Here is a 15,032-nt window from a genome sequence, read left to right on the forward strand (position 1 = left end):
ACGTTCATTCTCACGAGCTTCTCTGCCGCGCCCTATAAATTGTATAATAATTATTTAAGTACAATGTGATAAACATACATAAATTCAATAAAGCTTACAGCCGCGACTATCGGTGCCGCCACGTCCGCCACGGTTACTACTCCGATTACGTGATTTCTCACGTCTGTCAGTGTTTGCATTGGTGTCAGTCCATTCTCCGTCACCACCAGCACTTTCTTGACCGGCATTTGCAGCTTTGTTCTTTTTCTTCTTTGAAGATGTCTCAAATGCTCCCTATATATAAAGTAAAACCGTCAGTAAGTGAATATCAATAATAACACATTTAAATAATTAACAAACCACTGGAAGGGTCTCGAAGAGATATACAACAGCACGTTCTAAATCGTTATCACATTCATATAATGCGCAACATACTTCCTCTTCAGAACGTTGAGTCATTTCAATAAGTGTAGCGACTTTTTCGCGCATTTGCGGATCTTCTGATGTGTTACTATTGGTGATTTGGGCTATACGTAACTGTTCAGCAGTTGGCTGCAAAATTAATATGAAGTGAAATGTAATTATTAAAATCAATAAGTTAAAACTTCATCACTATTTTACATTTGATAATAATTAATTGTAGCTTACCTTTGGATGCGATTTTTCTTTTTCTGTCTTTGAGACATCTGTTTTTTTGGTTGATGTCTGTAAGGCAGAGTCCCCACCTCCGCCACCTCCACTGCCAGAATTTGATTTTTTTTGGTTGCGACCCCCGCCGCTATTTCGATTTTGTGTGCTCATATTTATATGTACACTGTATTTACAAGTAAGCTTTAGGAACAAAACATTAATTGGGAAGGAAAATATTTTCTATTAAATAGATTATCAATTATTTAATTAATTATCTACGACTAATCATTAATATAACTGATGCATAAAATTTTTTTGGTTTTAAAGAAAGTCAACTCCAACTAGGAAAGATAATCGATACAAAAAATAATATAATGTAAAGGATATACCAAAAGTAAGAGGGTGATATGAATTAGATTACTCAAAAGGAAAGTGATATAAAAAAAAAAATATTTGAAAATCAAAAATAAATAATTTTTTTTTTCCAATGTAATGAATTAATATTGTAAAAATTACATGTTAAACATATTTATAGAAAAAAAAATATGTTTTTAATAGTATTCTTTCAAATCAATTTAATGAACCACCGGTATCATTTCCTACATTTTAACAGACACACGCTTTCATGTTCCCACGCCGGTAACAAGTCCATTACTCTCAACATGCCACATTACAATAAATACCAAATATACTCCTAGATAATCGAGAAAAATATTCGTGTGTGCACATGCTACTTGTCATCGGTGTTCTGAGAGTTGCACTTCAACACAAAATGTTTAAATTTTCTAAATTTTACTTCACGAGACTTTCACGCCAGACACTTTTCTTTCTTTAGCTATTATCCTTTTCAAAAGGACTTAAATTTTTTTTTTTTTAACCAAATAAATAGTAATCCTAGATATAATTAATTATCGCAAACAATATATGATAATTTAAAATTATTTTACGTCGAAAATTACCTTTTAGTAAGCGTAAAACACAATAATTGCATACACAAGAAATTGATTTATAAAATTTTGCTCGACACGTTGTTGCCAGCCTACTCAATACTTAGTTAAAACACTATATTTTAATTGGGCTTTATATATAACCTTTTCTTTATAATTACCAAAAATATATAATTGATATTTCTATGAAAGAAAGTTTTAAATTACATTTGAAATCAATCAAATCAAAAATAAAGAAAATCATTTATGATGTATTGTAACAAAAATTTTATTTATAAACATAGTTGGCAATAATAATCACTTTCGGCTTTTAATTCCCCCAAATTTGCGTTCGGCTTTAATACGACTCAAGGACAATACTCGTCGTCCCGTTTACACTTCAACATTGTTCTTTCTCTAACCTATCGTTTTTAGTTTACTAATCTTTCCCTCAATATCAAATGAAGCCGGATTTAGTATGGCGTTTACACATAAGTGTAACTTAACATTGACAAAAAAAATTACAAATATAAATTCCATTTCAAATTGATCCTTAGTATTAAATAGTTTTATTGATTATTTTTCTCATATAAAATCAATTTTAACTTTTATATATGCATAGCTATAGTGAAACAATTAAGAAATCCACCACTTAACCGGTAACCCCTACACACAGCCGCCTCACAAATTCATAAGTTGAGCGAAATAGCACTTTTACAGGTACTTACTAAAGTTATGGTAGCAAAAGAGAGCACCAGCTGAAATACTTTTCGATGCGTTTTGTCCTAAAAGTAGACGACAAAGCAAATAACCCGAGTGGAAACATTCATATTGAATTAAACGAGAACAAAATGGAGTATGCAAGGGAAATTTTTTTAAGCATCATATAACGATTCCTACAATATTTTACACTTGCTACACATTATTTTTATTACTTATGAGCATATGTATACTTTCAAATGTCAATAATAATGTAATAAATATATGTATGTATATTCGAATATGCACTATGGTCCATGTGGATGAAATTCATGCGACAGGACGCCATTTCAATGGTATTGCACAAGCACACATTTCTCTTTCGCACCAATATTTCGACCATTAGTATAGGATGAATAAGCATTTCATTTGTAGCATTCACCCCCAAAAATAAAATATTGGATCTTGGTGCGAGTCACACACTAAAAACCAACTAAACTGTACATATAAACCATGCAAATATTGATCGATTTTATTCAAATTTAAAAATGTTTAACTTAACACACATTTTGTTCACTAATTTAGGTAATTTAACACCAGTATTTTACAAATAAATTGCTGAAAAACGCTAAGCAAAAACACCGTACCTGCAATTATGCCGTCTTCTTCTAAAGAAAATCTGTGTTGCCACTCTTCTTTAATATTACTGAAATGTCGGCTACAGTGACCTGTAATTAAACAAAACGCAGCACTAACAGACCAACGTAGTTAAAACGGTAACTACATAACTCGCGTATCCATACATATCTATATACTATTATATTTGTTTTAAGAACAAAATACATATATAATAAAAATAGAAGAAGCTGATTGTCAAAGCGTTGTCCAACATTTTGCTTCGTTTTATGGGAACGTACTTATACAAAATAGTTAAAATTTATCTGTCGAAGCAAAGCGAAGCGAATCAGCCATTAGAACTGTCAACGGTCAACGCATTCAAGGGCTCATTTCGCGAATATATCTCTAGTTAACTAAGTTCAGCGCAAAGCAAATAAATCTCCCAAATTGTTGAAAAAACGTTTGTTTGATATCAACTCAAAATTTAAGGCATTTATACATGTAAGTGGTTTTACGAAGAGCATTCACATTTTAAGGTAGGTAGCTTTCGTAGATTAAATTTTTACTCAATCACGTTGCCTAAAAAAATATATTGAATGGCTACACTGTTGCAAGCAGCTGATCAGTTGTCAAAATATTCTTATATTCGATTACATTAATCGCTCGTGTTTTCGTAACATTCAACTTAAGCAGGATTCAATATAACTTTATATTATTAAGAACTAAAACTAAAAAGATGTCATTATCTCCATCAAGCGGCATTGGACGCTACTATAAACATTCTGCCAAAATTATCCGCTTTGTCCGATTGGGTTGCACAAATCGTCCTTTCTACCATGTTGTCGTTATGGAGGTATGTACCAGTCAAAATACGTTTTGGTTTTTATTAAAGTGACATCTTTTGTAGAGGCGAAAAAATCAACACCAGCCAGTAATAGAACAAGTTGGTACCTATGATCCAATGCCAAATCAGAAGAATGAACGTTTAGTTTCTTTTAATTTTGAACGTATCCGCTATTGGTTGGGTCGGGGGGCACACCTGTCCACACCAACAGCAGAACTATTGGGTATTGCAGGATTTTTGCCCATTCATCCACGCACTTATATGACCGCCTGGCGAAACAGGCAAAAAGTTGCCGAAGATGGAACAATTGAAGCAAAGGATCCAGTTGAAGCGTAGAAATTATTATTTATTCCTCAAGTCCAGTGAAAAAAATGCTAAAATGTATGAAAAAAATGCGTTTTAATTGATAGAAATTTACACCTTAAGATAAATTGATACAGTAAATTTCTAATTTAGTCAAAGAATGAGGTGCGCATAACAAAACCTATTAAAGACGTTGTTGTTGTTTTTGCAGCGACGGAAAACATTCCTGAAAAATTTCGGGGAATGGTGCCGAGTTGTCAGTCCTTGGTCGGCTAAAAATCCTGGTCCATTCCGGTTCCGACTACAGTGGGAACGGGCTATTAGCGATTTTGTTTAATCGCCAAAAACACTACAACAACATAACATGATGAGTAATCTTGGAACAATATATTAGGAGCAAACAAACATGTGTTTCATTTGAACTACATATGTACATCAATTGGCCCCAAATACAAAACAGTTTTATATTATGTTTTCAAGCAAAAAGCCACCAATTATTTACTGATATATTTAATTTCTTACAATAAAAATTTTGATTCAAATACAATAAAATTTTAAAACCAACGAATAGTGATGATAATCTGCGGCTGCGGCATCATAGCAGTGCAATTACTTCTTTTATTGCGTACGTATTCTTCAGACATTCAAATATTTGACTTAAAAAGCACAATACACATGGTTTTTCCGGTTTATACGTAGCTCCTGTATTCGTGAATTCTAAAAACGGTATACTAAAAATTTTATTGTTGATTTAATTTAATTAAAAGATGTGGGCTCAGAAACTCCGCGAAGCCATATATGTATAAAGAAATTTTGCCATGTGAAATATTTTTTACTAGGTCTTTGTTCTTTGTGGTTTCTGTCTTTGTTGTATATGTTATTTTTTTTTTGTTTCCTCCTCGATCTTACATGAGTTTACTTTTTTAGGATATGCACGCAATCACCTCAAGTAAAAAGTTATGCTGCAAATTGTCTCCAATAATTTAATCTTGTTTGGTGATACTATGAATAGAGTCCTTTGCTTTTGCAGCCACTTTATCAATAAATTCATCAGCAGCTGGAAAACGAAAGATATGTTTATTATTATTGATTGTTAGAAATAATATATCGTGAAATGATTATATGGAATAAGAATATGAGTGGTAGTAAGCTGTTATAAGCGTAAGCGTTGTAATAAAATTACATTGTTTTGTATTATGTCATTATTTTCGGCTTAGTTATGGCAATTTAGAAATTTTCCGATTATAGGCGTTTTGTGGGCGTGACAGTGGTCCTATTACGCCTATTTGGGAACCAGCAGCCCTTTATGCATTGGCAATGGCGAGTATGAGAGATATGTAATATCTCTAATATATGCGACATTGACATAGTTCAGCGAATGAAGAGACAGCGGCAGCGTAGAGAATATTCCAGTTTTGAGGTTTTTATTCCGTATCCGCCGGTGGAGAGGAAGACGAAGACCTCCACTCCTTTCGAAAGATCAAGTGAAGAAGGTGCGGACTCCACTTGGTATCTCGAATTGGACAATTTCGAAATATATTATAACGATTTCAAATGCACCAAATTTGGTTTAAATTGAGGGCATTGCCCACTTTTTTACGCCAAAAATAAAAATAAAAGAAAAAAATTACCTCGGTGGTGCTTCAGAAAATATGGGCGTACGACGCTGTGGTAGATGACGAAGGAACCATTCCTTTCGATAGGCAGCATACACCAAATTAAGAATGCGCACTAAAAAATACAAAACAAAATAGTGTATATTATAAAATCTCAAATATTCTAAAAAAAAAACCAGTTATTCAAAAAGGAATTGCTACAGTAATGAAAATATATCGCTCATTTGCTGCAAGACCGGCATAAGTCAAAAAAATCGATTCACCAGGAAACGCGTTTAAAGTTTTCAACTGACTACAACCTTACACAGTGACTCCAACCTTACACCTCTTCTCAAGCGGAGCATATAAGAGGTATTTATATGAATTTTTCACTCAACATGAAGTATGATATAACGAACAATTCTGCAGCATTAACTCAAAAATCACGTTTTTTGATTTATGTCGGTCTTGCAGCAAATGAGCGATGTATGCATTTGACCAGATACTACAATCAGGAAAGTATTCTCTCCGAATTTCAATTATATATCCCATACACTGACCGATATTTTCAGTCAAACTATAGGTGCTAGGGTCTACGTATTCGGTACCTTGGGGATTGAATTTAATTTAAGTGGTTTAGGAGATATGTACATATATTAAATTTATTATAGGGCGAGGCGACACACACTTTTTAAAAATTTTAGCCCAGAGGTATTTTGTGATTTCATAATTTTAAGTAAGTAAACATTAGTTATTTCATGTATCATCATTGTAAAAAATGTAACCATTACATATTGCAGCATATCAACTATTTATATTAATTAAACGCGGCCGCAAAACACAAACATTTTAACCGGTTTAGGCTTCTGCAGAAATTTTAAGTGACATTAAATTTGGTCCGCTACTATTTCAAAGATTTTAATGGTGTATAAAAACTGAATATTCTATTTGAAATCTCAAAAGTATAATATAAATATGGAACTCACCTTAAGTAACCAGTAAAAAGGTATGACCGAAGTAAGAAACCCGGAGAAGTATTCAATTAATGACAATATGGCATAAGTCACCCAGTAAATTAACCATCTAGTATCGTCTAATTTTGTACTCGACTCTATGGCATGTATGGAGATGTAAGCAGGATACGCAACGCCAATTGTATTGCACAGCAATTGTGCACCATACCCGAAAATTAAGTACAAGGCACAAAAAGCAGCAGCGCCTGAAATATTTTTGTATAAGAAATTATTAGCAACTAACACTCATTCACTATGTATCTGAAAGCATATGTAAATATGTAAATAAAATAAACCTAATTTTTTGCTTTTATTAACCAATTGTCATAGTTGTATGCTCGCGATACATTTGCAAAAGCTTTTCTTGTAACGGCTCGAACATTTTCCTTGTTGCTTGCTGACGGATAGCGACAAATTAATTTGATCAAGGGATTTCTGCGAATTGCAAAAGTATTATATTGGCACGGAATTCAGAAAGCGTCTAGTCTTCGTATAAAATATTTTCTGTACATTTTCATCTGTGAAGATGAAAGTTCAATGAGCTATATTATAAACGATCAGTTGTACTATTTCACCGCTAATTAAAATATCTTGTCTGCTTTGCCACGTAAATACATAAATTATATGTGCCTTAACAGCCGCTTGTCAGTAAAGTGTAGTGAGCTATTGAGCTGATGAATTGAAAACGCTTTTGTAAAGAGAGAGAACAAAGGTAATATTCATGATACCCAGCTAATTGTTTTGTTCATCTTATTGATAGATGACAAAGAAATTCAGTTCAGTTTAACAACCCGAAAGGAAGTTTTTTAAAAGTCAAAATGAAGATTGTTTGTCCCATTATTTTGTATTTCTATCCATCTGTGTTCTGTGCAGTTAATAGGTAAAGTTCATGTAGAAAAAAGTTGGTAAACATTTGTATATATAAACAAAATAAAAGTCTCGTGTACTATACATTATTTATATACAAACCAGTTCCAAATGTAACAACGGGCTCACTGAGAGCCTTTATATGCTTTTCACGTCTTCGATAATTTATAAAATATTCCCAAATCCACATGTTGAATATCTTAATCTTAATGTAAAGGTTAGATTCAGCTCTACATTTACTTCAATCATTTATATTTGCAAAAAAAACCTGGATTGTGTCGGAAACACCGAAAATAGCAAATTGGTAATGATGAATAGTCAGTATACTCAATAGAACATTTTTTTGCCACGAATTAATTTATTTTTAATGGGCTGATAGCCACTTATCACTGTGACGTCAGCCAATTGTAGGGTGTTACCGATTTCATATGCACTTATTGGAATAAAGATCACAGATACGAACATGTGTATGAAACATAATAAGCGAATTATAATACATCACTTTTAAATAAATCTTCTACCTTACTATATTTGCAATCTTTTAACAAGAAACAAGAGAATGGAGAAATGATCAAATTATGAGTAATTCCGTTTTAACCTGTAAAAGTCAAGTATTCGATGTAAAAGAGAAATGTGAATAAGAATGGAATAATTGGAATTCGTGACATCAAGCTCTTCATGCATGCGATAACTTCTAAACGTCTTTTTAATACATACTTTCTGTACAAACAATTATATTTAAATAGTACTATTTTTAATTATATTACTGCCTACGTTGACAATGAGGTAGCCATAACCATCGTGTCGTCAACCAAGCGACAAAAACAAATCAGCTACATTCTACTCACCCAAAAATAAATATAATCTTGGAACGTTTGTTTTCGACTCGACAATTTCAAATGCTTGTGTCCAAGGTTTGCTTCGGTCGTTGAGGGCTTCTTCAACCGATTTTCGGTATTTTTCTGCTAATTCCTGAGCCTTCTGTGCCATCTTTAATTATGAAAAATTTTGTTGTTTTCAATTTTTAATATAGTTTTCGCAGTCGCTATTTTACTGCTTCTTATCTGCCAGGGAGTACGATGCTTCCAATTTTCCAAAATCTAACTTTTCTTCTTTTTTGACGTTTTGCTTTCGCACAGTCTCTATTGACGTAAGCAAATGAAATGCCAACAGTGATGTTGAAATTATTATAATTGGTCTGCTTGAAATTAAAATGGAATAACAATTTTGGTTGAATATTTTAATATTTGAGTTTGTAATTAAAGCGAATAAGTTGATACTTTAGTAATATTGAAGAAATAATGTTTGCCCGTTATTTTAAAATAATTTGTACTTTTTAATTAGCTTACTAATAAAAGAATTTATTAATGATTTAAATTTACTTGAAACTAAACATTTTTTCTCTAAAAAAAAAAATAATTATGCCTGCAAGTACATTTCTCGATATTATATGGCACCATGAAGTGTTAAATGCCCTTTAAAGTATTATATCTTGTGTTGATTTTACATTATTTGATGATATGCCAGATGTTTATTATTTTTAGGATACGTAAAAAACGGAAAAGAAAAATTTTCTGTTAAAACATTTAATTCGGGCATGAGAGGGTTAAAACAACCAGTAACTTAAACAAATTAGACCGAAACCGAATCGTCACTGAGATGAATTGCTCCAATTAACAAAATTTGTTTTCAATATTTATTTGCAAAAATATTTCCATTATTTTTTTCTTGTAAGGTGCCGAATTTTGGCTATGATTAGTAACGATAATGGCAAGATTTATGTTCTGTGTATGAACATAGTCTAACTAATTCAAATGCTTTCTAAATTAGTTCATTGGCATCATAAATTGGAAAGTTTAAGTGGTAAAGACAATTACTTGTTTATGCTATGCTCTTTAAATGTTTTTTAGGAGTTATTGGATCCTACTTAAAGTACTCATACCTCATGTGACGAAAAGACATGTCCATCAGTTTGACAGTGGTCTTCGAAAAAAAAGTTAAATATATTTTTGCTAATATTCACACCCAAAAGTTTATAGAACACAAGCTGCTATGAAGGAGTTTCTAGAAGAAACAAAAATATTTTAACAAATCTAAATTTATGTTTTATGTACGTATTATGAGCGTGCCATATATAATTACAATTATTTACATTCACAGAACTAAACCATTGTTGCCGTTTCGAAGGGTAGAAATTATTCAACCAAGAATAATGAGGTTCTTTTTGTTGACATTCTTTATACATACATACATTGTAGAGTTGTATTCGCATAGGTTCTCATTAAACTGCAACTACATAACACACGGTCTTATGCGTAAAGGTTACTAAATATCACATATGGAACCACGGTTTTAAAATGATCGAGGAGTATTTTCATTACATTATTTTGTATCTCTAAAAAAAAATTAAAAAAAGAAAAATTAAGAATTACAGTTTCTCTAAATAAATTTTTTTACCTTCATACATTCATTTTTAACTTCGAAAGTGTTGCACATATAGGAAAACGGTATAGAAACAGATTAGAGAAACTGTAATTCTTAATTTTTCTAAATTTGTTTCATCAAAATCGGACAAGTGGTTCGCGAGTTATGTTAAACTACGTTTTTGGCAAAATGTTACAACTAAGCGAAAAAACATCAAGATAAGGAAAAAATTTAAAAGGTCATAAAAAAACTGACACATACGAACGCCAAACCCTTTGAGGGTTTTACTTTACACACCTAGTACCATCACCCTGACTTGGAATTTCTCTTCTCCCAGAAAATAATCCCAAAAATGTTCCACAGTGTAATGAGTGATAAAGGAAGTCCATGTCCGAATGCAGTCTATGGAGAAAGGATTTCGTACCAATCGAGAACATACATAAGTGTCCCTTGTATTGCTACTTTAAGTTGCAACAATCTATGTGACAAGATCTCTAATAGTTAACTATATGTTTAGGATAATTGTAATTTAAATACATATGTAATAAACACACACTCATTTATGATTTCAAATTAAATATAGAGTGCTTTAAAAATCGCTGGCTCGAAACCGGTTTTAGATCCATAATCTCTTAGGCAAAGTTGTTCAGAATGATCCGTAGAACATTTCCCGGAAACGTGATTTTTGTGTTTTTTTTTATCGTGTAAATCAAGCCGCTCTAATACACACACATATATAAAACAGAGATATTTATTGATCACTTGACATAAATTTACAGTGCTAATTTTTATATAATACCAACTCAGTTCAAATTATAGACATCTCTCTTGTTTTGATTCCTTTCGTCTTTATAATAAGGCAAAATATGTTTAATTATTGCTGCAACAGGGTATTCAAGAAATAAAGCAAAAACAAAGGCAACGGCTTGTGTCAATACAAACGCAACTACAATCTGGCAAATCTGTAACAAATATTTTAAAATTGTTTTAACTTCATAATCGATATAATACGATTACCAAATAAAAGCGATTTATATAAATTGGTTGTCTATAGTAACCGCCAATTACACGTAGAACGACCAAGTGCCAAAGAAACGCTTGATATGATAATTTGGATAAAATCCGGAGAACTGGAAGACGGCAAAACTCGTATACGATCCCTAAAAAATCATTATACATTAATGAAAGGAAATAAGATTGTACCTATGTATCTGTGCGACCCACATCCAAACTTCAAGCACATGCCTAGTATTGCCGTGCTGCATAGTAGAGCCCACACATTCCGATAAAAACTTGCAAATAAGGCTGTCCAAATGGATGGCTCTTCAATTTTCAAGGACATAATAAATGCGGCAACAAAAATCAAACCAAAACCTACAGGAAATATTAGCCACCAACTCAATTCATATTTTAGTAAGCCACGATATTGTTTCGAATGGTTTCGTAATTTTAAATATAATTCTGCAGAAATTACGCCAAAGAAGTAACCGCCAATATTTGTGTAGAACGGTGTATACGCTTGGTAAAAAGTTTCGGCATCTCGAAAAAACATATAACGGTAGTTCCTATTATTTAAAAATACTTCGTGAAAAATAATAAATAAGTAAACATGTAAAACTTTAAAAATACTTACTCTGGATTTGTATGGTATATTGGTTTTAGTTTCAAAAAGTAGGTTATAAATCCCGTTACCGAAAACATTAATACTATAAGAATTGAATATACAAATAGTCGTAATTTCGGAAATCTGAAAAATTGCAAAAGTAATGCATATACATATGTACATAAATTCATACATACATACATAAATGTACATATGCTGCTATGTAAATGATATTTTATTTAATTTGACAGTATTTATAATTGCCAACATAAATTATCCATCGTATTTTTAATTTTATCAAATATAGGTGCAAAACCTTTCGAACTTAAATGGTTTTAAAATTAATCTGCCAACATATATCATTTACTTACTTGTTTATAGTGATTAATACTATAAGGAATAATTCAAAAAGTTGCATATCGGCAGCAAGGTACCATGTCTGATGTGAGCACTGAGTACGGTTTAAATAAATTGCACATTTGATACATGCATATACATAATAAAATAATTGGATGTAAATTTAAGATAATATTAGTATAAGTATATACATACACTCTCTTTAAGAAGATAATTATTCACAAAAAGTAGGTTCTGCCACCACAACTCACGACAAAATACGCGCTCGGCTTCCACATAATGCCTCCAGAATGGTCCATTTTGTAGCCGCACAAGCACGGTAGAATTGAAGAGAATCAACATCATTAGAGATGGTAGAAGCCTAAGCCAAATTCCTTCCAGAATTAGAATAAACATTTTACCCAGATAAATAAACAGAATTACCTCAAATATCGATGAAAGAATATTTTAAAATATATAACAACGCAATCCATAAGGCTAGTATTGTTGGTAACAAATTTTCTTTCGTTGAAATTTACATAAAGTAGAAAGCCGCTCATTACAAAAAAAATTTGAATTATTGCTGCTCCATTTTCCAAAATGGCTGTTTCAGGACGATAAAAAAACGTTTCATAAAATTGCGGATTATCCACTTGCACAGCCATGAAAAGTATCAAAGAATGTACGAATAACACCAAAAATACTCCAATTACACGTAGGCCATCGAAAAACCGGAGATCTTCTGCTGTTTGGCTGCGACTTTTTGAGGTATCACAAATATGATAAAAGTTGCGACATATTGAATATGAAACCCATAGTTGGTGTTCTGAAATGTTCATAACGATATCTGGTTAAATGTGAAAGAAAAGATGTGCTAAGAATGTATTTGAGTTTTATATGATATATAAGTAGTTCCGGAAACCAGAAGGCACAAAATACAAATTACCACGTCTTAAATAAAGAGCATATCCACTTTACAAGTCAAAAAGAGACTGCAAAACTTTTGCAACTGCATTGCAAACTACATTGATACCACCCATTTTGGCGTGAATAATCCGAATAAGACAATTCTGCCATATCGCTTTTCTATATTTCTATACATACTTATGTATGTCAAAACGTGAGAGTACTTGTTAAACTTTTTCAAAAATGCAATTCACACACTGACCGGCTTATTTTTCGTAAGGTTTTTAGGTTTTTTAGAAAAACGAGTTAGGGGTAGCATCCACCCGATTTTATCTATTTTAACGAAGAAGTAATGGCCTCAAGAAAAGTGCCGTGAACGAGGGCAAGACGAACTGTCACCGCATTCGCGACTTGGCTCGTCTATCTTGGAACAAGCTAATAACCAATATTAGCCTTGGAATCCAACGCAGAATCACTCTTGCCATCAGGTACAACTTTGGACAGAGTAGGCAATTGAAAAGTAAAATATTCTCTCGGTGAATAAAGCCCAAACTAGGCAGTCGGGATCGGGTTCCCAAATAGGGAAGTCGGTCCCTCCTTTTTCCGCTCTCTTTGTATTACTTAGATAGAAATTATTACCTGAACATTGAAGTGGAATTTTATAAAATTCGTTGTTTTGTTTACTCAAAATTTCCGACTTCTTTAAACGATAGTCATACATAGTAGAAAAGATCGAGATCAAAGCAATGATAACAAAAATTGTATAAACAGTAACATCTAAGTTGTCTGAAATTATAAATCACAAGTTTTTACATTTTGTTGGTACTATGATCCAAAGGGTATAATTACCATGTTCCAAGTACATATTCGCTACTTCGCAATATTCGATGCTCGTACGCAATTTTAATCCAAAGTTGTGGTGAAAATCGTAATTAAGGCAACTATTAACCATCTTGTCATATCGAATACGATTGTCAGTTTCTCGTTTATGAACATTAAAATAATAGTTAACTAACTAAAATTTATTTTGATATTGTGTGTTTGTATACAATGGAAGAAATATTTCAACTAACCTCAGTATCGCGAATGGCTCCATTTCTCACTAATTCATGTTGAGGAAATGTTACAGCAGCATGTAATAATCGTTTACAGCGTTCTAAACAGATCCCAAAAAATAGTCGGTCATGACTGAAATAATGCCTTCTGTCTGCGGAGAAACTTGCGATTTGGTTCCACAGGCTTGACGTTTCGTTTTCTACGATTTCTGCATAAACAACACAATAAGTTGTCCTAATATTGGAAGTGACAGTGGCAGATTCGAGGCATCGATCATAATCATCAAATTGATAAAGTGGAGGCATCTGTCTGTAAACACTCACTAAACAATTAAATACCACACACATGGATATACATATATGGTATGTATTTACATATGTATGTTTAGTTTAGAATTAAATTTAAGAAAGCTTACGGTTGAATTGGCCTATCACAACAAAGAATTTGGCCGTTAGGAAAATATTCACAATAACGAGTAAATTAAAGTAATTCATCCTTACAATAGCTTTTGGCAAGCATGTACAAAATATTGCAAGCTTCCGATTCGAATACTTGCAAAACTTGAAATGGAACTATATTTAATGTCTTTGATAAGTATAGATTTTGTATGTGTCACGCCTCAACAGTTCCAATAAAGTGTGACGTTCAATTTTAGATCAATATTGCATGTGAAGATTCACTTTCGTCCGTAAGCACGAACGATTTGAACTTTACCCTCCTTTGTTGCCCTAAAATTGGCATGGAACGATCTTAATTTTGCAGTTTCTTAAATCTTCAATTCTATTGGAAATTAATCATAATAGTAATACATGTGAATATTGTTGATCGTGGCTTTGGGCTTATGACATTTTTAAGAAAAATGCACATGCAAACATATCTATGATTGTAATAGACATCTGAAGATACTTTTCAGTTGAAGTATTGATAAAGACCTTGACACGGACAAATAAAGAAAATTAGAGAAATAAATTTTTCTGTCGTTATCGGTCAGCTTTCATGAACAATAGAAAATTTACATTTTTATTTAAATTAAATGTTTCTCTTAATTATTATAAAAATTCTTTCTTCGAGCTGATTAAAGTTTTTTGATGCAGACAAAAACAGTCTATCTCTTTCTAAATAAGAAATTTAGTCAGTCCAATATGATACCGGAAATGTGTTTTTGCATATTGTTAAGATGCTGTGTCTTAAGTGCGTTTTTCATCCAAAACAATTTTGGTTTTTAAGTGCAAT

At 32.2% G+C, this 15,032-nt stretch overlaps 4 protein-coding genes across 10 annotated transcripts; 1 reads left to right on the forward strand and 3 right to left on the reverse strand.

Moving 5' to 3' along the window:
• Window positions 1-14: 14 nt before the first annotated feature.
• On the reverse strand, window positions 15-2,735 carry LOC125779987 (protein lingerer-like; the record flags this gene model as incomplete). Its single annotated transcript, XM_049461382.1, has 5 exons — window positions 2,264-2,735; window positions 628-810; window positions 340-531; window positions 99-273; window positions 15-32 (listed from the first exon to the last, which is right to left on the reverse strand). Coding segments are annotated over exons 2-5 (538 nt in total), but the record flags the coding sequence as incomplete, so codon positions are not given.
• Window positions 2,736-3,475: 740 nt separating this feature from the next.
• Window positions 3,476-4,848, forward strand: LOC105230578 (probable 28S ribosomal protein S16, mitochondrial). Its single transcript, XM_029552150.2, has 3 exons — window positions 3,476-3,705; window positions 3,760-4,077; window positions 4,211-4,848. The coding sequence occupies exons 1-2, from the start codon at window positions 3,589-3,591 to the stop codon at window positions 4,030-4,032; spliced, it is 390 nt and encodes a 129-aa protein (XP_029408010.1). The 5' UTR covers window positions 3,476-3,588; the 3' UTR covers window positions 4,033-4,077; window positions 4,211-4,848.
• A 24-nt stretch (window positions 4,849-4,872) lies between these two features.
• On the reverse strand, window positions 4,873-9,687 carry LOC105230577 (receptor expression-enhancing protein 5). Of its 4 annotated transcripts, XM_011211418.4 has the most exons (6): window positions 9,627-9,687; window positions 9,417-9,538; window positions 8,323-8,672; window positions 6,581-6,813; window positions 5,631-5,730; window positions 4,873-5,056 (listed from the first exon to the last, which is right to left on the reverse strand). In XM_011211418.4, the coding sequence occupies exons 3-6, from the start codon at window positions 8,462-8,464 to the stop codon at window positions 4,983-4,985; spliced, it is 549 nt and encodes a 182-aa protein (XP_011209720.1). In that variant the 5' UTR covers window positions 8,465-8,672; window positions 9,417-9,538; window positions 9,627-9,687; the 3' UTR covers window positions 4,873-4,982. The 4 variants fall into 4 exon arrangements, with proteins under 4 accessions (XP_011209720.1, XP_049317337.1, XP_011209721.1 ...); XM_049461380.1 differs by lacking the exon at window positions 9,627-9,687 and having other exon boundaries at window positions 9,417-9,559; XM_011211419.4 differs by lacking the exons at window positions 8,323-8,672; window positions 9,417-9,538; window positions 9,627-9,687 and adding an exon at window positions 7,577-8,131.
• A 944-nt stretch (window positions 9,688-10,631) lies between these two features.
• On the reverse strand, window positions 10,632-14,374 carry LOC105230576 (nose resistant to fluoxetine protein 6). Of its 4 annotated transcripts, none has more exons than XM_011211413.4 (11): window positions 14,215-14,374; window positions 13,817-14,121; window positions 13,593-13,758; window positions 13,383-13,529; window positions 12,282-12,663; window positions 12,054-12,219; window positions 11,873-11,952; window positions 11,532-11,645; window positions 11,123-11,463; window positions 10,916-11,058; window positions 10,632-10,860 (listed from the first exon to the last, which is right to left on the reverse strand). In XM_011211413.4, exons 1-11 carry the CDS (start codon window positions 14,291-14,293, stop codon window positions 10,702-10,704), a joined length of 2,082 nt encoding a protein of 693 aa, XP_011209715.2. In that variant the 5' UTR covers window positions 14,294-14,374; the 3' UTR covers window positions 10,632-10,701. The 4 variants fall into 4 exon arrangements, with proteins under 4 accessions (XP_011209715.2, XP_049317329.1, XP_049317330.1 ...); XM_049461372.1 differs by having other exon boundaries at window positions 10,916-11,028; window positions 11,102-11,463; XM_049461373.1 differs by having other exon boundaries at window positions 13,817-14,108; window positions 14,215-14,367.
• Window positions 14,375-15,032: the final 658 nt, after the last annotated feature.

Source organism: Bactrocera dorsalis, unplaced genomic scaffold (genome assembly GCF_023373825.1).
Source record: "Bactrocera dorsalis isolate Fly_Bdor unplaced genomic scaffold, ASM2337382v1 BdCtg026, whole genome shotgun sequence".
Lineage (NCBI taxonomy): Eukaryota > Metazoa > Arthropoda > Insecta > Diptera > Tephritidae > Bactrocera > Bactrocera dorsalis.

Excerpts from the sequence above, each read along its gene's own strand:
- LOC105230578 (XM_029552150.2), top strand. The coding sequence starts at position 3,589 with ATGTCATTATCTCCATCAAGCGGCATTGGACGCTACTATAAACATTCT. Across the intron at positions 3,706-3,759 it reads ACCATGTTGTCGTTATGGAG|AGGCGAAAAAATCAACACCA; the intron begins GTATGTACCAGT and ends CATCTTTTGTAG.
- LOC105230577 (XM_011211418.4), bottom strand. The coding sequence starts at position 8,464 with ATGGCACAGAAGGCTCAGGAATTAGCAGAAAAATACCGAAAATCGGTT. Across the intron at positions 6,814-8,322 it reads AAGATTATATTTATTTTTGG|GCGCTGCTGCTTTTTGTGCC; the intron begins GTGAGTAGAATG and ends AAAATATTTCAG. Across the intron at positions 5,731-6,580 it reads CTTTTTACTGGTTACTTAAG|TGCGCATTCTTAATTTGGTG; the intron begins GTGAGTTCCATA and ends TGTATTTTTTAG.
- LOC105230576 (XM_011211413.4), bottom strand. The coding sequence starts at position 14,293 with ATGAATTACTTTAATTTACTCGTTATTGTGAATATTTTCCTAACGGCC. Across the intron at positions 11,953-12,053 it reads ATTATCTTCTTAAAGAGAGT|TGCTCACATCAGACATGGTA; the intron begins GTATGTATATAC and ends AACCGTACTCAG. Across the intron at positions 11,059-11,122 it reads CATGTGCTTGAAGTTTGGAT|GGATCGTATACGAGTTTTGC; the intron begins GTGGGTCGCACA and ends ATGATTTTTTAG.